The 27,624-nt window shown below is 43.2% G+C and overlaps 1 protein-coding gene across 2 annotated transcripts in view; it reads left to right on the top strand.

The window, feature by feature from the left end:
* Positions 1-629: 629 nt before the first annotated feature.
* LOC129841983 (ubiquitin-associated protein 2-like) overlaps positions 630-27,624 on the top strand; it is a 36,616-nt gene continuing 9,621 nt past the window's right edge. Inside the window, exons 1-11 of one of the 2 annotated variants that reach the window (XM_055910356.1) lie at positions 630-732; positions 6,417-6,554; positions 13,949-14,026; positions 14,778-14,888; positions 17,938-18,106; positions 18,565-18,705; positions 18,793-18,859; positions 18,991-19,088; positions 22,288-22,346; positions 23,163-23,233; positions 24,070-24,235. In XM_055910356.1, coding sequence (XP_055766331.1) covers positions 6,459-6,554; positions 13,949-14,026; positions 14,778-14,888; positions 17,938-18,106; positions 18,565-18,705; positions 18,793-18,859; positions 18,991-19,088; positions 22,288-22,346; positions 23,163-23,233; positions 24,070-24,235 — 1,056 coding nt within the window. In that variant the 5' untranslated portion in view covers positions 630-732; positions 6,417-6,458. The remainder of the gene's footprint in view (positions 733-6,416; positions 6,555-13,948; positions 14,027-14,777; positions 14,889-17,937; positions 18,107-18,564; positions 18,706-18,792; positions 18,860-18,990; positions 19,089-22,287; positions 22,347-23,162; positions 23,234-24,069; positions 24,236-27,624) is intronic. The other variant, XM_055910366.1, reaches the window with a different exon arrangement.

Here is a 27,624-nt window from a genome sequence, read left to right on the forward strand (position 1 = left end):
GGGCATGGGTGACCAAAAAAAATGAATTGGTACAATTTAAGGCCAAGTGGCAAAAAATAATGCAGGTGCTAGGGATGGGGGTATGAGCATGCAGATCTGGGCAGATGAGATGTTATTTTTTGTGTGTCTGTAAGTTGTTGTTCGTATGTATATGTTTGTATCTGGAGTGAAACCTTTTTTTAAGATAAGGGGCATATCAGCATATGTTTTGAAAACCAGTTTGAAATGGATGATTATTGACGTTTCTAAACATTAAAACACAGTGTCGGAATTGTAGTTCACATGAAGCCAATAGTGGGCGAATGTAAGGGCTGAAAACCCTACAAACAGAGAAGGGGTTTCAAGAGATACATCTAACCATGATTGCGTTCAAACCCCAGTGCAGCTCAGTGTAAACAAGCATAATGATAGGGTCTGTATCTTCTGGTAAGTCCTACAGTACATTATGAAGTTCAATTAATTGTACAGACAGGGTTTCTGTCACGAGCTACATAAGCTAATAAATGTTACTGACCAATTATTCCAAGTGTACATAGGTGGCCCTGGCTATAAAAAAAATACATTTTTGTATTAAAGACTGTCGAATCGATCGCTTGTTATGAATGTCAATGACCCCAAGAGGACGAAAGACGCGCGTCTGCGCAGTTGTCTTTCACGACCACAGAGGAGGGCGACTACAGCAACGCCGTATATCACGTGACCTTGTGCTGGCTGAGTGAATCGTGTTAGCAGGTAATAAAAAGCAAATCTCGTTCAGGCGCTCAATGTTTTTCTTTATACTTGAGCAAATGTAAACCCTTGCATAGTCTTGTCCCTCTTGAAGTGTAATGTCACCGATTCATTTGTCTGTTTACACCAGCTTTTCAGTCTTTATTTCGTTATTTTCTTTTGGCTTTTTCCCGACAAGTAATGTCGGGGGTTGGATTGTGTGCTGTGTGGCCATTTTCGTTAGAATTGATAAAGCTTTGTGGTTAGCTAGCGTGTTATGTATGATATCCGAAGAACGGCTGTTTATGATTGTCCCTTGGGAAGAACCCCCGTTAGTAACGTTAAACATTCAACGTGTGAGCAGGAATGTCAGCCCGTCGTGTTTTGGTATTTTATCTGCCGTAGATTGCCTAAACTGCATCGCTAACTAGCTAACGTTAGCTAGATACTTCGCTAGCTAGGACAAAGGGGTCCCACTGTCGGTCACTTTTGTGTATTATTTGTCATTTACAGTAGGACTAAAATCCTTACCAGTGGTGTATTTGAAACGCGCGCCGTTACATTTAAGTTAAAAACATCAAAAGTGTCAAGACAATTAAACAGTTAAGTGATTGTAAATGTCATATAAAGGCATGCATTCTTTATCATTAATTATAACTTAGCTAAATATTATGGCAAGCTATCCATAACACTGTAGTCTATTGTTTGCACACATTTGACGGATTCTATACCAGTGTTATATAAACATTTATGCATGTTTACTATTCGAGTGTGTTTGTCATATATTGTGTAGATGAAAAATGTTTTATGAGTGACCAGTTAAAGGATGATGCCAAACTCCGTAGCTGCGGTAACTTGTATTATTGGACAACAGCAGGGAAATCTCTGTCGAGTTGACACAATATCTCATTACATTATCTTGCATGGGAATGCGCTCGAATGAGAGTTGTAAACAAAAAAATATAGGCCCTGGCTGGCTATTCGGTAGTGTATTGCCTTCGCAAAGTCAACCTGATGTTGATGCTGCTGTCATCTCAGCTACAGATAATCAATAATCGAGCCCGTGTTTTTTTGTTGCATTACTGGAAGTTGCCAATGGCAGCTATGGTCACTTAGCCACTGACCTGCAGCTGCATTGTCCTCAGATATGAACCAGGCAGGGTAGTATGTGATCTTCTCAGTTTATATATTTTTGTTTTGGACGTGTGTGAATACAGTGCATTCGAAAAGTATTCAGACCCCTTGACTTTTTCCACATTTTGGTACATTACAACCTTATCCAAAATTGATTGAAATACTTTTTTTCCTCATCAATTTACAAACACTACCCCATAATGATTTTTTTGCAAATGTGTGTGTATATATACATATATATGTAAATACATATGTATTTACATAAGTATTCAGACCCTTTGCTATGAGACTTGAAATTGAGCTCAGGCGCATCCTGTTTCCATTGATCTACAACTTGATTGGAGTCAACCTGTGGTAAATTCAATTGATTGGACATGATTTGGAAAGGCACACACCTCTATATAAGATCCCACAGTTGATAGTGCATGTCAGAGCAAAAACCAAACCATGAGGTCGAAGGAATTGTCCATATAGCCCGAGACAGGCTCAGATCTGGGGAAGGGTATCAAAACATTTCTGCGCCATTGATTGTCCCCAAGAACACAGTGGCCTCCATCATTCTTCAATTGAAGAAGTTTGGAACCACCAAGACTCTTCCTAGATCTGGCCGCTTGACCAAACTGAGCAATTGGGGGAGAAGGGCCTTGGTCAGGGAGGTGACCAACAACCCGATGGTCACTGGCAGATCTCCAGAGTTTCTCTGTGGAGATGGGAGAACCTTCCAGAAGGACAACCATCTCTGCAGCACTCCACCAATCAGGCCTTTATGGTAGAGTGGCCAGACGGAAGCCACTCCTCAGTAAAAGGCACATGACCACCCACTTGGAGCTTGCCAAAAGGCACCTAAAGGACTCTCAAACCATGAGAAACAAGATTCTCTGATCTGACGAAACCAAGATTAAACTCTTTGACCTGAATGCCAAGCATCACGTCTGGAGGAAACCAGGCACTGCTCATCACCTAGCCAATACCATCCCTACGGTGAAGCATGGTGGTGACAGCATCATGCTGTGGGGATGTTTTTCAGGGACTGGGAGACTAGTCAGGATCGAGGGAAAGATGAACGGCGCAAAGTACAGAGATCCTCTATGAAAACCTGGTTCAGAGCGCTCAGGACCTCAGACTGGGGTGAAGGTTCACCTTACAACAGAACAACGACCCTAAGCACACAGCCAAGAAAACCTAGGAGTTGTTTCGGGACAAGTCTCTGAATGTCCTTGATTGGCCCAGCCAGAGCCCAGACTTGAACCCGATCGATTGAACATCTCTGGAGAGACCTGAAAATAGCTGTGCAGCGATGCTCCCCATCCAACCTGACAGAGCTTGAGAGGCTCAGCAGAGAATAATGGGAGAAACTCCCCAAATACAGGTGTGTAAACGCTGGTCCAACTAACCAAAGCCACATTTCAAGATTGTTTTGATCACGCAGACTGGAATATATTCTGGTCAGCCTCAGAGAACAACATTGACCTAGACGCTGACTCACTGAGTGCATTTATAAAGAAGTGTATTGAAGATGTTGTACCCTCTGTAACTATTAAAACCTACCCTAACCAGAAACCGTGGATGGATGGCGGCATTCGCGCAAAACTGAAAGTGCGACCCACCACATTTAACCATGGAAAGAGGTCGGGGAATATGTCTGAATATAAACAGTGTAGCTATTCCCTCGGCAAGCGAATCCAACAAGCGAAATGCCAGTACAGGGACAAGGTGGAGTCGCAATTTATCGGCGCAGACACAAGATGTATGTGGCAGGGTCTACAGGAAAAAATAAAATAAATCCAGCCACGTCACGGACACTGACGTCACGCTTTCAGACAAACTAAACACCTTCTTTGCCCGCTTTGAGGATAATACAGTGCCACCGTCGCGGCCCGCTAATAAGGACTGCGCCGCTCTCCTTCTCCGTGGCTGACGTGAGTAAAACATTCAAACGTGTTAACCCTCGCAAGGCTGCTGTCTCAGGCGGCATCCATAGCCGCGTCCTCAAAGCATATGCAGACCAGCTGGCTGGTGTGTTTACGGACATATTCAATCGCTCCCTTTCCCAGTCTGTTGTCCTCACATACTTCAAGATGGCTACCATTCTTCCTGTACCCAAGAAGGCAAAGACAACTGAACTAAGTGACTACCGCCCCGTAGCACTCAATTCTGTCATCATGAAGTGCTTTGAGAGACTAGTCAAGGATCATATCACCTCCACCTTACCGGCCACCCTAGACCCACTTCAATTTGCATACCGCCCCAACAGGTCCACAGACGACGCAATCGCCATCATACTGCACACTGCCCTATCCCATCTGGACAAAATTAATTCCTATGTAAGAATGCTGTTCATTGACTACAGCTCAGCATTCAACACCATTGTACCCTCCAAGCTCATCATCAAGCTGGAGGACCTGGGTCTCAACCCTGACGGGCCGTCCCCCAGGTGGTGAAGGTAGGAAACAACGTCTCCACTTTAATGACCCTCAACCCAGGGGCCCCACAAGGGTGCGTGCTCAGACCCCTCCTGTACTCCCTGTTCACCCACGACTACGTGGCCATGCATGCCTCCAACTCAATCATCAAGTTTGCAGGCGACACGACAGTAGTGGGCTTGATTACCAACAACGACGAGGGCAATTGGAGTGTGGTGTCAGGAAAACAACCTCTCACTCAATGTCAACAAAACAAAGGAGATGATCGTGGACTTCAGGAAACAGCAAAGGGAGCACCCCCCTATCCACATCGAAGGGACAACATGGGAGAAGGTGGAAAGTTTTAAGTTCCTCTGCGTACACATCACAGACAAACTGACATGATCCACTCACACAGTGTGCTGAAGAAGGCGCAACAGCGCCTCTTCAACCTCTTCAATAAAAGACACCTCAGGAGGCTGAAGAAATTCACCCAAAACCATGACAAACTATTAGAGATGCACAATTGAGAGCATCCTGTCGGGCTGTATCACAGCCTGGTATGGCATCTGCATCACTCTCAACCGCAAGGCTCACCAGAGGGTGGTGCGGTGTGCACAACACATCACCGGGGACAAACTACCTGCCCTCCATGACACCTACAGCACCCGATGTCACAGGCCAAAAAGCTCATCAAGGACATCAACCATCCGACCCATTGCCTGTTCACACCGCTACCATCCAGAAGGAGAGGTCAGTACAGGTGCATCAAAGCTGGGACCGAGAGACTGAAAAACAGCTTCTATCTCAAGACCATCAGACTGCTAAACAGCAATCACTAACTCAGAGAGGCTGCTGCCAACATGGAGCCCCAATCACTGGCCACTTTAATAAATGGATCACTAGTCACTTTATACACTGCACTCTAAGTAATGGCACTTAAATAATGTTTACATATCTTACATTACTCATATCACATGTATTTTATACCATCTATTGCACCTTGCTTTTGCCGTTCGGCCATCGCTCATCCATATACTTACATGTACATATTCTCATTCACCCCTTTAGATTTGTGTGTATTAGTTAGTTGTTGAGGAATTGTTAGATATTACTACACTGTCGGAACTAGAAGCACAAGCATTTCGCTACACTCACACTAACATCTGCTAACCATTTGTATATGACAAATAACATTTGATTTGATTTAGCATCATACCCAAAAAGACTTGATGCTGTAAGCGCTGCCAAATGTGCTTTAACAAAGTACTGAGTAAAGGGTATGAATACTTATGTAAATGTTCTATATTATATATATATATATATAATTCTTTTATTATTATATATATATTTTTTAAATAAATTTGAAGAAGATAAAATCACCATGTTTTTGCTTTGTCATTATGGGGCAAAGTGTGTAGATTGATGAGGGGGAAACAACAATTTAATCCATTTTAGAATAAGGTTGTACCGTAACAAAATTTGGAAAATGTGAAGGGGTTTGAGTACTTTACGAATGCACTGTATATAGAACTAGCCCATTAATGGAATAAAGGAGCCTACCGTTATTCATTATAGTCAAGGACCCTACACGTTCTGTTTAAAGGCGACTTGTCTCTAAGCCAGAACAGTCAAATACTTAATCTAGCTAAATGTGAATTGATTCTCAATTATGGTAAGGTTCTAGAAACATAGATAATTCCCTCTACTTTCATATCACGTCAAAATAATTTCACCAATGCAAAATACACGTTTACTCTACACTGTTTTAACAGTTGCAACCGACACTCAGGATTGCACAATCCCTCCAACAGTGTTGATGTGGGGACGTGTTTGATACAGGCTACTCATGAGTATACACACACACACACACACACACACACACACACACACACACACACACACACACACACACACACACACACACACACACACACACACACACACACACACACACACACACACACACCGGAATGCATTTCAGCTCAGAAGAAACTACAAATGGAATCAGGACTATTTGAACAACCTAGGCCTAACGTATAACAGTAGGCCTATTTGTCTTATCTTATACCTGCCTGCAGTGAATAGGGCAAATACTGTAAGTGACATTAATTTTTATCCACGCTTTTCTCCCCCCCACCAACCCCTTTCCACCCTCTCCCTGTCTTCCAGATTTTTCTATTTTGTACATACATTGTTTTGTATATACTGTATATGATGACATCGTTGGGCGGCGACAAAGCCCGGGGCACTCGGGACAAAGCGCTGCCTGCTGCCACACACGCAACTCAACCACAGAAACAGCTCCAGGTGAGTGACACACACACACACAACATGTGTTTTCCACTAGCGCCAGTTGTCAGCTATACAACTGATTTACAGACTCATTTTCAGCCGTGTAAATTTTCCACTTAAATTAACTAGGCTACTTTTCAGTTTGCTTCTTAGAAATAAGTCTGCAGAGCTCTCCCCTGCTAGATCAAATCATACGTTATTTGTCACACGCGCCGAATGCCACAAAGAAATGCTTACTTACAAGCCCTTAACCAACAATGCCGTTTTAAGAAAAATAAGTGTTAAATCAAAAATAAAAGTAACAAATTATTAAAGAGCAGCAGTAAAATAACAACAGCGAGGCTATATACAGGGGGTACCGGTACAGCGTCAATGTGAGGGGGCACAGGTTAGTCGAGGTAATTGAGGTACAATGTACATGTAGGTAGAGTTAAAGTGACTGTGACTGAATATGCATCTTCTAGCGATCTATTATTAGGATAGGCGCCTGTCGGTCGCAAAGTGAGCGGTGACAGGGAAACACTGCCTCTTGGCATCTGGGTGTGTGCGCTGTGGTTGCAGTCATATTTATTTACACTGAGGGAGAGGGCGTGAATTTGCAGGTCCCATATAATGTGGTGACAATGAGTCAATCCACTTAGAATATTGTTTTTCTGGCACATTCATTTATTTTCTTTCAGGGTCCAACATTCACAACGCTGTCCAGTAATAAGGTTGGGCCAGTGGATCTCATCAGTCACTTCCCGACAGGACCAGTAACTTTTCAGCGCAGTTTTGCATTCCGGTTCAACATTTACCTGCTCTGTCGCAGTCTATCATTGAAGACTACACACACAAATGTCATGCTACACTGAACAAAAATATAAACGTTACATGTAAAGTGGTCCCATGTTTCATGAGCTGCAATAAGATCCCAGAAATGTTCCAGAAGCACAAAAGCTTATTTCTCTCATTTTGTGCTCAAATTTGTTTACATCGCTGTTAGTGACCATTTCTCCTTTGCCAAGATTATCCATCCACCTGACTACCCCTACCAACAGCTCTGCACCCCCTGCAGCAACTTGCCCAAGCCCCCCCCCCCCCACACTTCTTCACTCAAATCCAGACAGCTGATGTTCTGAAAGAGCTTCAAAATCTTGATCCCTACAAATCAGCTGGGCTAGACAATCTGGACCCTCTCTTTCTAAAATGATCTGCCAAAATTGTTACAACCCCTATTACTAGCCTTCAACCTCTCTTTCGTATCGTCTGAGATCCCCAAAGATTGGAAAGCTGCCGCGGTCATCCCCCTCTTCAAATGGGGAGACACTCTAGACCCAAACTGTTATAGACCTATATCTATCCTGCCCTGCCTTTCTAAAATCTTTGAAAGCCAAGTTAACAAACAGATCACCGACCATTTCGAATCCCACCATAACTTCTCCACTATGCAATCTGGTTTCTGAGCTGGTCATGGGTGCACCTCAGCCACGCTCAAGGTCCTAAATAATATCATAACCGCCATCGATAAAAGACCGTACTGTGCAGCCGTCTTCATCGACCTGGCCAAGGCTTTCAACTCTGTCAATCACCGCATTCTTATTGGTAGACTCAATAGCCTTGGTTTCTCAAATGACTGCCTCGCCTGGTTCACCAACTACTTCTCAGATAGAGTTCAGTGTGTCAAATTGGAGGGACTGTTGTCCGGACCTCTGGCAGTCTCTATGAGGGTGCCACAGGGTTTTATTCTCGGGCCGACTCTTTTCTCTGTATATATCAATGATGTCGCTCTTGCTGCTGGTCATTCTCTGATCCACCTCTACGCAGACGACACCATTCTGTATACATCTGGCCCTTCTTTGGACACCATGCTAACAAACTTTCCTTCCAGACTCACATTAAGCATCTCCAACCCAAAATTAAATCTAGAATCGGCTTCCTATTTCGCAACAAAGCATCCTTCACTCATGCTGCCTAACATACCCTTGTAAACCTGACTATCCTACCGATCTTTGACTTCGGCGATGTCATTTACAAAATAGCCTCCAACACTCTACTCAGCAAACTGGATGTAGTCTTTTACAGTGCCATCCGTTTTGTCACCAAAGCCCCATATACTGCGACCTGTATGCTCTCGTTGGCTGGTCCTCGCTACAAATTTGTCGCCAAACCCACTTGCTCCAGGTCATCTATAAGTCTTTGCTAGGTAAAGCCCCGCCTTATCTCAGCTCACTGGTCACCATAGCAACACCCATCTGTAGCACACGCTCCAGCAGGTATATTTCACTGGTCATCCCCAATGCCAACACTTCCTTTGGCCGCCTTTCCTTCCAGTTCTCTGTTGCCAATGACTGGAACAAATTGCAAAAATCACTGAAGCTGGAGACTTATATCTCCCTCTCTAACTTTAAGCATCAGCTGTCAGATTAGTTTACCGATCACTGTACCTGTACACAGCCAATCTGTAAATAGCACACCCAACTACCTCATCCTCATATTGTTATTTATCTTCTTGCTCTTTTGCACCCCAGTATCTCAACTTGCACATCATCATCTGCACATCTATCACTCCAGTGTTAATGCTAAATTGTAATTATTTTGCCTCTATGGCCTATTTATTGCCTTACCTCCCTACTCTTCTACATTTGCACACACTGTACATAGATTTTTTCTATTGTGTTATTGACTATACGTTTGTTTATGTGTAATTCTGTGCTGTTGTTTTTGTCGGACTGCTTTGCTTTATCTTGGCCAGGTCGCAGTTGAAAATGAGAACTTGTTCTCAACTGGCCTACCTGGTTAAATAAAGGTGAAATACATTTTTAAAAATGAAAAAAAAAGGGGTGGCATATCAAGAAGCTGATTTAATCAGCATGATCATTACACAGGTACACCTTGTGTTGGGGACAATAAAAGGCTACTCTAAAATGTGCAGTTTTGTCACACAACACAATACCACAGATGTCTCAAGTTGAGGGAGCATGCAATTGGCATGCTAATTGCAGGAATGTCCACTGGAGCTGTTTCCAGAGAATTGAATGATCATTCTTTTACCAAAAGCCGCCTCCAACTAAGTTTTAGAGAATTTGTCAGTACGTCCAACCGGCAGTGATGTAAAGTACTTAAGTAAAAATACTTTAAAGTACTAGTTGAGTAGTTTTTTTGTGGTATCTGTACTTGACTTCACTATTTATATTTAACTACTTTTACTTTCACTTCACTACATTCCCAAAGAATACGATTTACTTTTTACTCCATACATTTTCCCTGACACCCAAAAGTACACGTTATATTTCAATGCTTAGCTGGTCAGGAAAATGGTCCAATTCACGCACTTATCAAGAGAACATATCTGGTCATCCCTACTGCCTCTGATCTGGCGGATTAATTAAACACACATGCTTCATTTAAAAATTTGTGTTTGAATGTGCCCCTGGCTATCTGTAAATTAAATATTTAAATAAAATGATGCCGTCTGGTTTGCTTAATATAAGCAATTTGAAATTATTTAAACTTTTACTTTTGATACTTAGGTATATTTTAAAACAAATACTTTTAGACTTTTACTCAAGTAGTATTTTACTGAGTGACTTTTACTTAAGTCATTTTCTATTAAGGTATCTTTACTTTTACTCAAGTATGACAATTTGATACTTTTTCCACCACTGCCAACCAGCATCACAACTGCACACCACATGTAACCACGCCGACCTCCACATCCGGTATTTTACTCATCAGAGTGACTCATCAGTAGCCTACCGAATTGCATCAGTACGAGAACTGTTAATTTGGCAACCTAATTTGCATACTGATAGACTTTTGTGATTTATCTGCAGATAAATTGTGAAAACATTTGATGAAGATGGTGAATCCTCTTTACTGCAGAAACAGTAGATGGACTAGTGGAGAGAGAGCATCAATCTGGATTGAATTTTTAAAAAGCTAATGATACTTAGTTGTGGCCAAATATATTGGCACCCAGGCACGTTTCTTAAATAATTCCTTATTTTTTTCTGAAATAAGTTAAAATTTAAAAACACTTTTGGTCTCCACACCTTGTTATTGGAGTTAAAACATTGCACAACACATTTTATTTTTGGAAACTTAAGTTAGCTATTTTTAATTGAGAAAATAAAGGCATGGACAAGGCTCTCCAGAGGGTGGAGAGGATGGACAGATGGACAAATTATTGGCGCCCAGGAGCTACCACTTAGTTGCACAGCCTTTGGCCAAGATAACTAAGAAAAACATTTATTATAGCCATCATTGAGCCATTACTGGCAATTTGGCCCACTATTCAGCAGCAAACTGCCCAAATTATTCGATGTTTGAGGGATGCCTTCAACCAACGGATGTTTTCAGATCTTACTACAAGTTCTTGGATGTGATTCAGATCTGGACTCTATGCTGGCCATTTCAGAGCAGTCGATAGTTTCATCTTGAACCGTTCCTGGGTACTATTTGATGTGTGTTCAGGGTTGTTGTCCTGCTGGAAGACCCACAATCTTCAATGGAAAAACTATTTTTGGACTTGGTTGAACATTGGACTCAAACACCTGATAATCAGCTGATTTCATGATGACTTGTGTACATTCAAGGCCCCCAGTACCAGAGGTAGCAAACAACCCTACAGTATTATCAAACCCCCCCATGTTTGATTGTAAGGGGGGGGGGGGGGGGGGTATTTTGAGTGAATGTTCAATTTGGTCATCAGTAGAACGGTGCAGCAAGCTCATTTGAGGCTACAAGAAGCATTTGTAGGCAGTTAGCTTGTCCAAAGGCTGTTCAACCAAGTACTAGCTCTGAGGTGCCAATAGTTTTATCCATGCCATTTGTCTTCATTTTCATTTTCTAAATGAAACATTTAAGCTGATGGTTACAGAGATAAAATGTATTCTGTAATGTAGAAAATCCAATAAGGTGTGGAGACAAAAAAAATCTAAATATATCATTTAGAAATAAGATATTATTTAAGAAAAGTGCAAGGGTGACAATATATTTGGCTGCAATTGTATATGGTATTTTGAAAGATATTGATATATACAGTGGCTTCAGAAAGTATTCACACCCCTTGACTTTTTCCAAATGTTGTTGTGTTATAGCCTGAATTTAAAATGGATTAAATTGAGATTTTGTTTTACTGGCCTACACCCAATACCCCATAATGTCAACGTGGAATTCTGTTTTTTAGAAATTGTTACAAATTAATTCAAAATTAAAATATGAAATGTCTTGAGTCAATAAGTATTTGTTATGGCAAGCCATAAATTCTGTCATCAAGGGTGGCTACTTGAATAATCTCAAATATAAAATATTTTTTGATTTGTTTAACACTTGTTTGGTTACTACATGATTCCATATGTGTTATTTCATAGTTTTGATGTCTTCACTATTCTACAATGTAGAAAATAGTCAAAACAAAGAAAAACACTTGAATGAGTAGGTGTATCCATACTTTTGACTGGTACTGTATATGTTTTGTGCTCTATCACTCCCCTATTACAAACTACAAATGATCTATAACTGGGCTAATAACTCACTAACCAGCAAAGGATATGAACAAACCGTCTATTTGCGTATAGGCCTACTGGAGCTCTGATTGTTTATGCCGCACCGGTCTGTGTAGAGTATGGGCTGAGTAGTGCATGTCAATGCAATACAATCCTTACTCCGATGCGTTCTGCATTCAACAAAATCTCTTGTATAGTTTTGTTTTGCATTGAAAGTGGCTAATATTGCATTGATTCGACCACAATTCCCACAGTAAAGGGAAACGTTTAACTCTAGAACAGTGGTCACTTTGAGTCAAAATGCAAGCCGAGATCTACCGCTCAGATTTTTTTTTTTTTGAACATGACTTAAAACACATAAGCGTATGCAACATTAACCAATTAGAAACAGTACTGTAGCAATGAGGTTTGTGCAGTAAGCTATAGGCCCAATACATTAGCACCGCATATTAGCTTTGTCACGTTCCTGACCTATTTCTGTTAGTTTGTTATATGTGTTAGTTGGTCAGGACGTGAGTTTGGGTGGGCATTCTATGTTTTCTGTTTCTATGTTGGTTTATGGGTTGCCTGGTATGGCTCTTAATTAGAGGCAGGTGTTTGGCGTTCCTCTAATTAAGAGTCATATTTAGGTAGGTGTTTTCACAGTGTTCGTTGTGGGTGATTGTCTCCTGTGTTTGTGTATGTCGTTGCGCCACACGGGACTGTTTTCGGTTTGTTTGTTCAGTGTCATTTATGTGTAGGCTTTTTTCCCTGTTCGTGCGTTCTCGTGTGTTATTGTGAGTCCGTCGTCCAGATCTGTCTTCACCGTTTGTTGTTTTTTCAGTTTATTAGTCAAGTTCGTGTTTTTGTGTTTTTCTTTAATAAATCATGTCTTCACAATCCGCTGCATATTGGTTCAATCCCTGCTCCTCCTCTTCTGATGAAGAGGAATAGGAAAGCCGTTACAAGCTTTGCTTGAATTGCCCTGCCAGTGCATTGTTGTTCAGGCCATTTTTTTATATTTTTTTTATATCTATATTTAACCGATCACACCGGTAATAGATCTGTTGTTGTATTACCCTTGAAGCACAGCTGAGTGAGCATACATTTAAATCGTTTTATTTTATTGGATTGATGGTGCCTGCCTCTGATGGTCAGTCTCAGCGGAGGGAGAGCGCCGCAGACTGAGGGCCCGCGTCTCAACATCCATCTGCTCTCTCTAACCAAAAAGGGACACCCTCTTCCAGATAAGGGCAAAACTCAAGTTGGTGACCACTGCTCTAGATCTTCTCTCTATGGGCTAATATTTCTGCGCGACAGTCTCGGGGCTACTACGCGCGCAGCTTAGAGGGAACATTGACTGTAGGTCTACTGATTTACTCAAAGTGTTGACAATGGAGCAGTCAACTGCTGCTTTCTCTTTAGCAAAGCCCGTGTTTAACACCTGCTTCATTCTTCAATCATACCTGTCTTGCTGTTAGCTGAGAAAATACCTCTCAAAAGGAAGCTTGAAGCCAGGACTTAAAGTGTTCTTTAAAGGCCCAGTGCAGTCAAAATGACATTTTCCTGTATCATATTGTACAAGAGCTGATGAAACTAACACTCTAAAAGTGTGAAAAAATGTGATCAGTGTTATTTCCTGATAGTTGCTGGTTGAAAATGCAATCTAGCATTAGAATGTACCAGAGGCCACCAAAATAGAGCTTGTTTGGCAAGCATTTCTTAACCTGGGGGACAAGCCCCTCTGGACCCAGCCCGGCTGGCTACTTTTTCTATTTGACACGCACACAGTACAACTCGCTCAATCATACATAGCGGGTCTTCAAGTGGTAAATCATATCTCCAAAACAATTCTTCTCCCTCTCCTTCTCTCCTCCCTCTGTTCCTTTCCTTCTTCTCATCTTTATAACCTCCCCCACTTCCTTCTCATCCATTTTGCAGGCGACTGCAGAGCAGATCCGACTCGCCCAGATGATCTATGACAAGAATGATGCTGAATTTGAGGATAAAGTGAACCAGGTGAGTGGGCAGGAATTCGCAGAGGCCATTGTGACAGCTCTGAATGATGGCCTGTGTGTGTTGTGGTATTTGTTTCACATTAAGAGAGAATACCTCTGACTGTATGTGCAGTCAAGTCAGTGTGTGTGTGTGTGTGTGTGTGTGTGTGTCTCAGTGTGTGTAGTGTATTTGTATCAAATGTCTGTATAGACAGGGTCATTGTACACTGAGTATACAAAACATTAAGAACAGACACACCACATGAATCCAGGTGAACGCTATGATCCCATATTGATGTCACTTGTTAAGTCCACTTCAATCAGTGTAGATGAAGAGGAGGAGACAGTTTAAAGGAGGATTTTTATGCCTTGAGACAATTGAGACATGGATTGTGTGTGTGTGCCATTCAGAGGGTGAACAGGCAGGATAAAAGTGCCTTTGAATGGGGTATGTTAGTAGGCCCACCGGTTTTGTGTCAAATACTGCAACGCTGCTGGGTGTTTTACACTCAACAGTTTCCTGTGTGTATCACTAATGATCCACCATGCAAAGGACATCTAGTCAACTTGACACAACTGTGGGAAGCGTTGGAGTCAATATGGGCCAGCGTCCCTGTGGAGTGCTTTCGAAACCTTGTGGAGTCCATGCGCCGATGAATTGAGGCTGTTCTGGGGGCGGGGGGTGCAAGTCAATATTAGGAAGATGTTCTTAATATTCTAATATGTTTCATTGGATTCAAATAAATCATTCAGATGTGTATGTATGTCCACAGCTGATGGAGGTGACAGGAAAGATCCAGGATGAGTGCATGGTAGCGCTCCACGACTGCAACGAGGATGTCAACAGAGCTATCAACTTCCTCCTTGAGAGCACCTCTGATACGGTAGGGCAGAGGGGACTGACGTTAACGCTACCTTTCAATTTCCTTCAGCCACTTTCCTTCGGGTGGCTAGTCATCGCTAGCTTAGCGTCGCTCAGTCACCTCAACTTCCCTAGACCTGGGTCGTATTCATTAGGCACCAAATGGAAGAAAACTGACTGAAAAAGGGAGGGACTAGTCTACCTGAACTTGTCCAATAAGAAACACTTTGTTTTCCTAATAAATATGACCCTGAAATAGCTGTCACACGAACCATAACAGCTTAACTTTTCTGCCTTTGTTTTCTGGTTTAGTGATGCTCATTGTTGACTCAGGAGAGTTGAGTGGCTGGTGGTAGCAGCCACTCTTGCACAGACTCGATGTACACTCACTGGACTCTCACACATACTAAGCTGACACTCCAACACACAGACACACACACAAAACACAAACACATTCATATTGACGCACACGTGCAGTGCATTCGGAAAGTATTCAGACCCCTTGACTTTTTCCACATTTTGTTATGTTACAGCCTTATTCTAAAATTGATGAGAAAAACTGTTATTTAATCCATCTACATACAGTAACCCATAATGACAACGCGAAAACAGGTATTTAGAATTTTTATAAAATTTATAAAAAATAAACAAAATATTTTATTTAGATAAGTATTCAGACCCTTTGCTATAAGACTCGAAATTGAGCTCAGGTGCATCCTGTTTCCATTGATTATCTTTGATGTTTCTACAACTTGATTGGAGTTCACCTGTGGTAAATTCAATTGATTGGACATGATTTGGAAAGGCACACACCTGTCTATGTAAGGTCCCACAGTTGATAGTGCATGTCAGAGCAAAAACCAAGCCATGAGGTCGAAGGAATTGTCCGTGACAGGATTGTGATAAGGCACAGATCTGGGGAAGGGTACCAAAAAATGTCTACAGCGTTGAAGGTCCCCAAGAACACCGTGGCCTCCATCATTCGTAAATGAAAGAAAAAGTAAGCATTTCACGTTAAGGTCTTCGGCGCGTGTAACAAATAGAACTTGATTTGATCTACATCTGTTAGTTGGAGCACAGATCTGATAGGATGGGAATTTTATTTTTTTGTTTTACCTTTATTTAACAAGGCAAGTCAGTTAAGAACAAATTCTTATTTTCAATGACGGCCTAGTTCAAGGGCAGAACGACAGATTGTACCTTGTCAGCTCGGGGATTCGAACTTGCAACCTTTCGGTTACTAGTCCAACTCTCTAACTACTAGGCTACCCTGCCGCCCCATAATATGTTCTCACGTTTTGTAATGGACAGATGACATAATGTACCTAATACAATATTTCTATCTACAGTGGATTGAATCAGCCTGAAGACTTTTTAAAAATACGCTTTAGGCAATGGATCTCTTAATGACCCTTGCCACAGCCCCTTCCAATCAAGCCCAAGGGTGCCGTGCACATTGCTATATCTATCCAAGGAAACTGGAAATAGGGGCTTGTGCCAACTGTGCCAGGTGGACTTGTCCAGTTGGGTGATTGAATAAAGGCATATTGTGATTATTATTATTTTTTTACAGGAGGACAATAGAAAAAGTATTATGGCCTCTGAATCTAGGATGAACAACACTTGTCACTTGTTCTGTCAGCGCCTGATTCAGTAGTAAAATAATTGAGGCGTTTCAGAGGAGAGCACAGCAGCACAGATGGTGAAGTGAGAGATATCTCCACTCCGCCACAGTTACGCTGTTGTTGTTTCTTGGAAGTCCTGAAATAGAAAGGGGGTCGTTTTGCTCCTATGTATGTAATCCTCCCATGATATAATCAGCTACTGCTGCCTGCCTGCCCTGTGGTCATTCATCCTTTGATATGTCAATGACATTGTGACACTGCAGTAGGAGGAGTACATAGAGGCCAAAAACATATGTGTCGTTTTCATCCGTCCATTTAAATTTTACGTTGACTAGTTCAAGCAGTTGTAGACTTGTAGGATCTGACTTAACTTTTATTCCTGCAATCTGTAGGTCTTTGCCACTATTTCCTCTCCTCTCCTATCGCATATCCCCTCCCCTCCCCTTCTCTCACTTCCATTTCCCTTTTCCTCCTCCTTTCTCTATCAAAGCAAATTAGGATCAATAAGGAGAGGTCAAAAGTCAGTCCCTCGCCCTCCCTCGCTCTCCTTTGCTCCCTCTAGGTCTCGCTCTCTCAAGCTCTCTTTAGCTCTCGCTCTCTCTAGCTCTCTTTAGCTCTCGCTCACTCTAGCTCTCTTTAGCTCTCTTTAGCTTTAGCTCTCGCTCACTCTAGCTCTCTTTAGCTTTAGCTCTCGCTCACTCTAGCTCTCTTTAGCTCTCTTTAGATTTAGCTCTCGCTCACTCTAGCTCTCTCTAGCTCTCTTTAGCTCTCGCTCACTCTAGGTCTCCCTAGCTCTCTCTGGCTCTCTAGCTCTCTTTAGCTCTCTCTAGCTCTCTCTGGCTCTCTTTAGTTCACTCTCTTTAGCTCTCACTCTAGCTTTCCTTTGCTCTTGCTCACTCTAGCTCTCTTTAGCTCTCTCTGGCTCTAGCTCTCTTTAGCTCTCTCTAGCTCTCTCTGGCTCTCTTTAGCTCACTCTCTTTAGCTCTCGCTCTCTCCATCTCGCTCTCTCTCTCAATTTTCAAATTAAGGGCTTTATTGGCATGGGAAACATATGTTTACATTGCCAAAGCAAGTGAAATGGCTAATAAAGAAAAGTGAAACAAACAGTAAAAAAAAATAACAGTACACATTACACTCACAAAAGTTCCAAAAGAATAAAGACACTTCAGATGTCATATTATGTGCAAATAGTTAAAGTGAAAATAAATAAATATGGGTTGCATTTACAATGGTGTTTGTTCTTCACTTTTCTTCTGGCAACAGGTCACAAATCTTGCTGCTGTGATGGCACTCTGTGGTATTGCACACAATAGATATAGGAGTTGATCAAAATTGGGTTTGTTTTCAAATTATTTGTAGGGTCTGTGTAATCTGAGGGAAATATGTGTCTCTATGGTCATACATATTCTCTCTCTCTTGCTCTCTATCGCTCTCTCTTTCTCACAGACCTCATGGGAGACAGTTGGGAAGAAGAAACCCCTAGCGAAGGATGGCCCGACGGAGGGCAAGGAGAACCGGGAGAAGAGAGGAGGAGAGAGAGAGGGCAGCAGGGGCCGCGGGGGGAGCAATCGGAGAGGCAGGGGGGCCAGCAACCGCAGCCGCCAGGTTGAGAGAGGTTAGGGGGCCACGGAATCAAATTCTATGCATATTTCAATGAACAAGGCACTATAACACTAGGCCTAATTGATCACCTAAGAGCCAGGAAGAATGAGAAGTCAGTAAGCTGTCGAGGATTTGAGTTATTCAACCATGGTGTGGTTAGTACATTTACAGTTAGTGTGTTTATTCTCATTGGCGGTACTTTGGATTAGAGAACACTACATAGAGCACTTACTAAGAATGAATAGCCAGCCAATTTTTCATTAAGCAATTAGTTCGTCATCAATACACTATTCAGCAGAATTGCTTACTAGGCAGCACATAGCTTTGTACTGACCTTAATCACCAAATCATCTCTCTGTTGGTCTCCCCACTTCTCTCTCCTTCTCTATCGCTATCCCTCTCTCTCTCTCCCTCTTTGTCTCTCCCCACCTCGCTTTCTCGCTCCTTCGCTCTCTCTGTCTCCCTGTGCAGTGCGGCCAGAGGAAAATGGTGTGGAGGCGGTCCCTGGCCCTTTGGACAGAGTGTCAGAGCGAGGTCGCAGGGGGGGGAGAGGGGGTAGAGGTGAGTGTCAATTAGTGGCACTTTCTCATATGTTCCAGTCAACACTCCCAGGTAACTTAAGTGCTCTCTTAACTTCACACAATTTTTCTGGTGCCATGCTTACTATGTGTTGACCTTGTGCGGGTCTGTGTGGTTCAGTCGGATCTGGAGGCAGAGGAAGGGGCAGGGCACCAGCAGGAAGCAGGTTCTCAGCCCAGGGAATGGGGTGAGTTCTGTAATACACACACAAACTCGTACACACACAACTATCCTTTTCTGGTTCCTCCTACACCAGTTCTTCTTAAACCTAAACCTCACCTACCCCCATTTTCTCTCTCTCTCTCTCTCTCTCCTTAGGACCTTTAACCCAGCAGACTACACCCCAGAACAGGGGACAGGGACCACACAAGGTGACGCTTGGGAGTCAGGGGCCAGCAACAGCACAGATGGGACAGGTGAGGCTTCACACAGAGAAGGATCATGAAACTCTCTGGGTTCTTCAAAAAGTAGTGGTGTTCTTCGTTTTGCTGAAGTCGGTACTGCCGATCTGCCGACTTCTGTCTATAGCGTCCGAACAGTTTCGGCTACACACTAATATGACCCCTCTACGGAAAGATGCGACTCTCAGGAACACTTACGTGTCAGTTGTTTTGCTCTAGGACTCTCACAATACCCATCTGAAGGTAGCCCGGTACCAGTTTAAAAAATGAATGGAAGTATACACCGAGTATACAAAACATTAAGAACACCTGCTCTTTCCATGACATAGACTGACCAGGTGAATCCAGGTGAAGCTATGATCCCTTATTGATGTCACTTGTTAAATCGACTTCGATCCGTGTAGATTAAAGGGATGATACAAGTTAAAGGAGGATTTTTAAGCCTTGACAATTGAGACTTGGATTGTGTATGTATGCTATTATGAGTATGAATGGGCAAGGCAAAAGGTTTAAGTGCCTTTGAACGGGGTATGGTAGTAGGTGATAGGCGCTCCGGTTTGTGTCAAGAACTGCAATGCTGCTGGGTTTTTCATGCTCAACAGTTTCCCGTGTGTATCAAGAACGGTCCACCACCCAAAGGACATCCAGCCAACTTGACACAACTGTGGGAAGCATTGGAGTCAACATGGACCAGCATCCCTGTGGAATGCTTTCGACATCTTGTAGAGTCCATGGCCCGATGAATTGAGGCTGTTCTGAGGGCAAAGGGGTGGGGGGTGCAACTCAATATTAGGAACGTGTTCCTAATGTTTGGTATACTCAGTGTATATGGAAGTACACTACAAAAGTATGTGGGCACCCCTTCAAATGAGTGGATTCGGCTATTTCAGCCACACCCGTTGCTGACAGGTGTATAAAATCAAGCACACAGCCATGCTTAGTAGGAGGAAACAACCTCAATTGCATTTCCTTGATTCTTCGCATCCTCTCGTCTCTTTCTCAAAACGTCTCTTTCTCAAAACCCATTAAATGAGAAGGTCAAGGTCCCTCTAGGGCTGTGGTTGTGACAAAATGTTGTCAGCCGGTGATTGTCAAGCAAGTAACTGACAGTCTCACGGTAATTGACCGTTAATCAACATAAACACATTTAGCATATCCTGGCTTCCACACACAGCCTACAAGCCACTGATGCAGACCTTTGGAACATTTTAAAAAGTCTAATAAATCCATATAATATAGCCTAAACCTTCACAATAAATCCATTATTTATTTTAGACAGGTCTTAAGAAGCATGATATGAAGAAACTGTGGTCTATTTCAGAAGAACAGAATAGCATTATTGGAGTTGTCCTTATGTTGAATAGAAAGGATATTTTCTCCAAATGATTTGAGGGAGTGCGCACATGCAGCTATTCTGTATTGAGCCGTTTTTGTTTTATAAGTATTCCTACATGCTTAATTTAGAGTTACATTAATAACTTTAGTAGTTCTACAAACATTGGCCTATATGTTTACATTTTTAATACATTGTAAGGCCGCTAATGATGATTTCAATAAAGTTTCTTGAAAGGCATGAGTTCTGCTTTGTTTTTTTGTGCAGGCTGTACACACTACGTCATTCACAATTTGACAAGCACTTGATAATGCCTAGAATTTCATGGCGGCATCCCCTAAAAAAAATCCATGCCTTTTGCGGCCAGTGGCCGTTGTGCCCTTCTCCCTGAGTGCTACGTGCTCCGGATCACCTCTCACTCACATGGCTCTCCATCACGTGATCAGGTCTTTCTTACAGGCTACAAGTGAAGACAGACACATCAGGGACGCAACTGCGCAGGTCCTTGTCCAATTCCGAGGTGCATATTGAAGATGTTGGAAGAACTGTCCACATTTACTTATCGTCAGCCAACAAGATAGGTTGGCCTAACGAACAGAAAAAGCACTAGCCTATGTCAATCTACTATCCCCCATAGTACAAAAGTCAACCTATTCTAATCTGTGTGAGAAATAAATATTCAAAACAGTCTGGGACAGTTGTGGGATGCGATAGATCCCAAATTAATACAGCCACTAGCATCAACAAAAACATAGCCTATTGAAATGTTGTTGCAACATGAGCTCATGGGCTCTCATTAAGTTTTTGATTAGATTTGCATTGATGTCTGAGTGATTAGAGGGACAATAGAGTGCTGAGTACCAGGCAGATAGCAATTTTGGTAGACTACAAATGACCAGGAGCAGCGTCAGGGCTTGGATAAGCCTAATTACCGTGACTAAACGGTCACGTGGAATTTGACTGCCTTCGTGACCGCCAATGTGGCGGTAATACAGTCACCGCAACAGTCCTAGGTCCCTCCCCTCTCAACTTCTTATCCAATGGGTTTTGAGACAAGGAGAGAGGATGTGAATATTCAAGGATATGCAATTGAGATTCTCCAATTGTTTCCTCCATTTCTCACCTCCACTCTTCTTCCCCAATGTGCTTTGAGAGGAAGGTTCATCCCCTTGGGTTCCAATGCACTTTTTAGGAGAGGCAAGGAGTGGAGGAAGCAAGCATTTGACGGCTAATTTTCAGACTCTGACATGCAGACCAACGCTTAAAGTGTTACCTGATTATATTAATTTCATTATTGATTATTATTAATATTGTCAATATTTTCTTGACAGAACCCATTGTATTATATTATTGTATTATATCAACCCGAAATATAGAAGCTGTTTGTTTAGCATGGCTATAAATGATAGAGAAGTTGACTAAATGTATAAACGGACCTTGCTTCTAGGCAAGACAAAGAAACTTGCGGTGTCCATATTTCAAGTGACATATTGAATCACATATAGATGTTTTGTTGTTGCTAGGTGGACTTATGGTCCCATTGTGCCTATTTAAACCTTTATTTCTGTAACTCCACGTGAAGCTGTATATCTAACTATTTTGAAATGTTTACCCTGATGTCACACATTGGCACTTGTTTATTTATAGAAAGACCCATTTTCTCTTGTATAGTTTTCTGCAACGTTTTGACCGGTAGGTGTTCATTGGTCAGGATGTTTTATTGTTGTATTTCTAATGGGACCCTGTAGACTGTTGCTAGGGAAATGTCCCTAGCAATGCCGCTGAATTACAGTCCATGTTCACAAACGCCTCTCCAAGAAGCCCCTGTGTTGTTTCCATTCATTTCTGAGTTCTGACCCCTCTCTGGTGTGCTCCCTGCAGTGGCCTGGAGGAGTACTCTGGAAGACTGGGCTGCTGAGGACTGGAGCGAAGAGATGAGTGTGAGTCTGGGTAATGGGGACTGGGGAGTAGTAGTGGTCAGGGGGTGGAAGGAGCTTTGTCTTATGTTCACATTTTGGATATTTATTTTCCAGATGGAACACATACATGACCAGGGCTGTGAACTGCGGCCATTTTGGTCGCACATGCTCCTTAATATTTTGGTGTGCGAACTGGAATTTTAAAACGGGAGCACCAGTGTTCCTAGAAAAATCACCCACATAATTTGTGTAACCTTCATTAGCTAGCTAACAACCTGGTAACATTATCAGTATATCCAAACATTTGAGGGCACAGGAAGGACGGGAAAGGGATAGCTTCTTCAGGAGATCAATGATCATAGCAATTAATGAATGACAGCTCTTGCATGTTGTCGTCACAAACGTTCTTAAAGAGATGGTGTACAATTTTCAATGTAATGCATCTCATAAGGAAAATAGTTATTTTACATTATGTAGAAACCAAATATTCCACAAATGACTTTTTCATTTCAATTACAATTGAGCTTTTTATAATAAACAAATGGATTTACAGGGTTACATGTTTGTTTTTAGGGAAGAACATGTGCTTCAGAAGTAGCTGGAATTCATATAGGTAGTATCTCAATCGATTTAACAAAAATGTATTTTCTGGTGCTCTTTACCTTTTTAAAGTGGGGAGCACCAGTGATACCAATTAAATGTTTGAATTTAGAGTCCTGCACAACAGTGTACTAGTTCATACAGTGTGACTTCAAAATGTTTAACAAAACTATAGTTAGCCTTATGTCTCACAACTTGGTCTATTACATTTGTCAATAACTCTCTGTCTCCCCTCAGCTCTCCGAGACCAAAGTGTTCACCGCCTCAAGTGCACCTGCACCTCAGAACCACATCACACCTGGGCAAAGGTAACTCCCAGCTCACCATCCGCACGACTAGCTAGGGCACCCACCCGTCACATATCAACACTGCTTTTGAGGCCTCCCGAGTGGCGCAGTGGTCTAAGCTGGTTAGCTGTGCCACTAGAGATGCTGTTTCGAGTTCAGGCTCTGTCGCAGCTGGCCGCGACCGAGAGACCCACGGGGCGGCGCAAAATTGGCCCAGCGTCATCCGGATTAGGGGAGGGTTTGGCCTGCAGGGATGTTCTTGTCCCATCGCACACTAGCGACTCCTGTGGCGGGCCGGGCGCAGTGCACATTGACACGGTCGCCAGGTGTACGGTGTTTCTTCCAACGCATTGGTGCAGCTGGCTTCCGGGTTAAACGGGCGTTGTGTCAAGAAGCAGTGCGGGCTTGGTTGGGTTGTGTTTCAGAGGACGCACTGCTCTCGACCTTCGCCTCTCCCGAGTCTGCACAGGAGTTGCAGCAATGAGACAAGACTGTAACTACCAATTGGATACCACGAAATTGGGGGAAAAAAAAACGTAAAAAAAAAGATGTATATCTAAAATAAAAACACTGCTTTTGGTGTTGTGTAGATATGGGGAAAATACCAGCCTAGTGTTACACAAAATAACAGCTTGACCTCTTTGCCAGTTTTATTCCATGGAGTGATATGTTTGGCCCAGCTGCTTTGGTAGATACATTTGGATGTGCATAATAAGTAGGAAGGACGTATGGATCCTTCCCTTGAGACATGGTCCCCGTTATGACTGTGTTGATTTTAATCAGACTTTCTCCGTAGTGGGTATGTGTGCAATAGAAAAAGTATCATGTGTTGTAATAATGATATGTGTCTCTTGTAGTCTGGACCTGCCCTCTCTGCTGCAGAAGCCAGTGGGAGAAGGAAGAGGAGGAGGAGGGGATGCCCCCTCTACGCAGAGCCTGGTTTTCACCAACTCCCAACACCACCCCCCCCGCAACGGGTCGGCCATTGGCACGGGCAGCACCAGCTATGCACACGCCGCCCTGGTGAGCCGTACTCGTGCCCTTTAAAACTTTTCAGATACATACACCATATGACCAAAAGTATGTAGACACCAGCTCGTTGAACATCTCATTCCAAAACCATGGGCATTAATATTATTATTATTATTTATTTTTTATTTCACCTTTATTTAACCAGGTAGGCTAGTTGAGAACAAGTTCTCATTTGCAACTGCGACCTGGCCAAGATAAAGCATAGCAGTGTGAACAGACAACAACACAGAGTTACACATGGAGTAAACAATAAACAAGTCAATAACATGGTAGAAAAAAGAGAATCTATATACAATGTGTGCAAAAGGCATGAGGTAGGCAATAAATCGAATAATTACAATTTAGCAGATTAACACTGGAGTGATAAATCATCAGATGATCATGTGCAAGAAGAGATACTGGTGTGCAAAAGAGCAGAAAAGTAAATAAATAAAAGCAGTATGGGGGTGAGGTAGGTAAATTGGGTGGGTAGTTTACAGATGGACTATGTACAGCTGCAGCGATCGGTTAGCTGCTCGGATAGCAGATTTTTAAAGTTGTTGAGGGAGATAAAAGTCTCCAACTTCAGAGATTTTTGCAATTCGTTCCAGTCGCAGGCAGCAGAGAACTGGAAGGAAAGGCGTCCAAATGAGGTTTTGGCCTAAGGGATGATCAGTGAGATACACCTGCTGGAGCGCGTGCTACGGGTGAGTGTAGCCATCGTGACCAGTGAACTGAGATAAGGCGGCACTTTACCTAGCATAGCCTTGTAGATGACCTGGAGCCAGTGGGTCTGACGACGAACATGTAGCGAGGGCCAGCCGACTAGGGCATACAGGTCGCAGTGGTGGGTCGTATAAGGTGCTTTAGTAACAAAACGGATGGCACTGTGATAAACTGCATCCAGTTTGCTGAGTAGAGTTTTGGAAGCTATTTTGTAGATGACATCGCCGAAGTCGAGGATCGGTAGGATAGTCAGTTTTACTAGGGTAAGTTTGGCGGCGTGAGTGAAGGAGGCTTTGTTCCGGAATAGAAAGCCGACTAGATTTGATTTTGGATTGGAGATGTTTGATATGAGTCTGGAAGGAGAGTTTGCAGTCTAGCCAGACACCTAGGTACTTATAGATGTCCACATATTCTAGGTCGGAACCGTCCAGGGTGGTGATGCTAGTCGGGCGTGCGGGTGCAGGCAGCGAACGGTTGAAAAGCATGCATTTGGTTTTACTAGCGTTTAAGAGCAGTTGGAGGCCACGGAAGGAGTGTTGTATGGCATTGAAGCTCGTTTGGAGGTTAGATAGCGATAGCATAATATGGAGTTGGTCTGTTTTGCTGCTATAACAGCCTCCTCTCTTCTGGGAAGGCTTTCCACTAGATGATGGAACAATGCTGCGGGGACTTGCTTCCATTCAGCTAAAAGAGCAGTAGTTAGGTCGGGCACTGATGTTGGGTGATTAGGCCTGGCTTGCAGTCAGCGTTCCAATTCATCCCAAAGGTTTTCGATGGGGTTGAAGTCAGGGCTCTGTGCAGGCCAGTCAAGTTCTTCCACACCGATCTCGACAAACCATTTCTGTATGGACCTTGCTTTGTGCATGGGGCATTGTCATGCTGAAACAGGAAAGGTCCTTACCCAAACTGTTGCCACAAAGTTGGAAGCACAAAATCGTCTAGAATGTCATTGTATGCAATAGGGTTAATATTTCCCTTCACTGGAACTATGCATTGGGGCAGGTAGCGTTCTCCTGGCATGCGCTGAACCCATATTCGTCCGTCGGACTGCCAGATGGTGAAGTGTGATTCATCACTCCAGAGAACGCGTTTTCACTGCTCCAGAGTCCAATGGCAGCGAGCTTTAGACCACTCCAGCTGATGCTTGGCATTGCGCATGGTGATCTTAGGCTTGCGTGCGGCTTCTCAGCCATGGAAACCCATTTCATGAAGCTTCCAACGAACAGTTCTTGTGCTGGTTGCATTCTATGCTGGTGCCATGTTGAAAGTCACCTGAGCTCTTCAGTAAGGCCATTCAACTGCCAATGTTTGTCAATGGAGATTGCATGGCTGTGTGCTCGATCTTATGGCTGACCTGGCCGAATCCACTACTTTGAGAGGGTGTACACATACTTTTGTATATACAGTGCCTTCGGAAAGTATTCAGACCCCTTGACTTTCCACATTTTGTTACGTTAAAGCCTTATTCTAAAATGGATTAAATAAAAACTAATCCTCAGCAATCTACACACAATACCCCATAATGACAAAGCGAAAACAAGTTTTTAGAAATGTTTGCAAATTTATTACAAATAAAAAACATACCTTAGTTACATAAGTATTCAGACCTTTTGCTATGAGATTCGAAATTGAGCTCAGGTGCTTCTTGTTTCCATTGATCATCCTTGAGATGTTCCTACAACTTCATTGGAGTCCAGCTGTGATAAATTCAATTGATTGGACATGATTTGGAAAGGCACACACCTGTCTATGTAAGGTCCCACAGTTGACAGTGCATTTCAGAGCAAAAACCGAGCCATGAAGTCGAAGGAATTGTCCGTAGAGCTCTGAGACAGGATTGTGTCGTGGCACAGATCTGGGGAAGGGTACCAACACTTATCTGCAGTATTGAAGGTCCCCAAGAACACAGTGGCCTCCATCATTCTTAAATGGAAGAAGTTTGGAACCACCAAGACTCTTCCTAGAGCTGGCCAAACTGAGCAATCGGGGGAGGAGAGTCTTGGTCAGGGAGGTGACCAAGAACCCGATGGTCACTCTGACAGAGCTCCAGAGGCCTTTTTGGTAGAGTGACCAGATGTAAGCCACTCCTCAGTAAAAGGCACATGACAGCCCGCTTGGAGTTTGCCAAAAGGCCCCTAAAGACACTCAGACCATAAGAAACAAGATTCTCTGGTCTGATGAAACCAAGATCGAACTCTTTGGCCTGAATGCCATGCGTCACGTCTGGAGGAAACCTGGCACCATCCCTACAGTGAAGCATGATGGTGACAGCATCATGCTGTGGGCATGTTTTTCAGCGGCAGGGACTGGAAGACTAGTCAGGATCGAGGGAAAGATGAACAGAGCAAAGTACAGAGACCCTTGATGAAAACCTGCTCCAGGGTGCTGGGGCGAAGGTTCACTGGGGCGAAGGTTCACCTTCCAACAGTACAACGACTCTAAGCACACAGCCAAGACAATGCAGGAGTGGGTTCGGGACAAGTCTCTGAATGTCCTTGAGTGGCCCAGCCTGAGCCCCGACATGAACCTGATCGAACATCTCTGGAGAGGGCCTCCCGGGTGGAGCAGTGGTCTAGGGCACTGCATCGCAGTGCTAACTGCGCCACCAGAGTCTCTGGGTTCGCGCCTTAAGGCTCTGTCGCAGCCGGCCGCGACCGGGAGGTCCGTGGGGCGAC

This window comes from Salvelinus fontinalis, chromosome 3, assembly GCF_029448725.1.
Source record: "Salvelinus fontinalis isolate EN_2023a chromosome 3, ASM2944872v1, whole genome shotgun sequence".
Lineage (NCBI taxonomy): Eukaryota > Metazoa > Chordata > Actinopteri > Salmoniformes > Salmonidae > Salvelinus > Salvelinus fontinalis.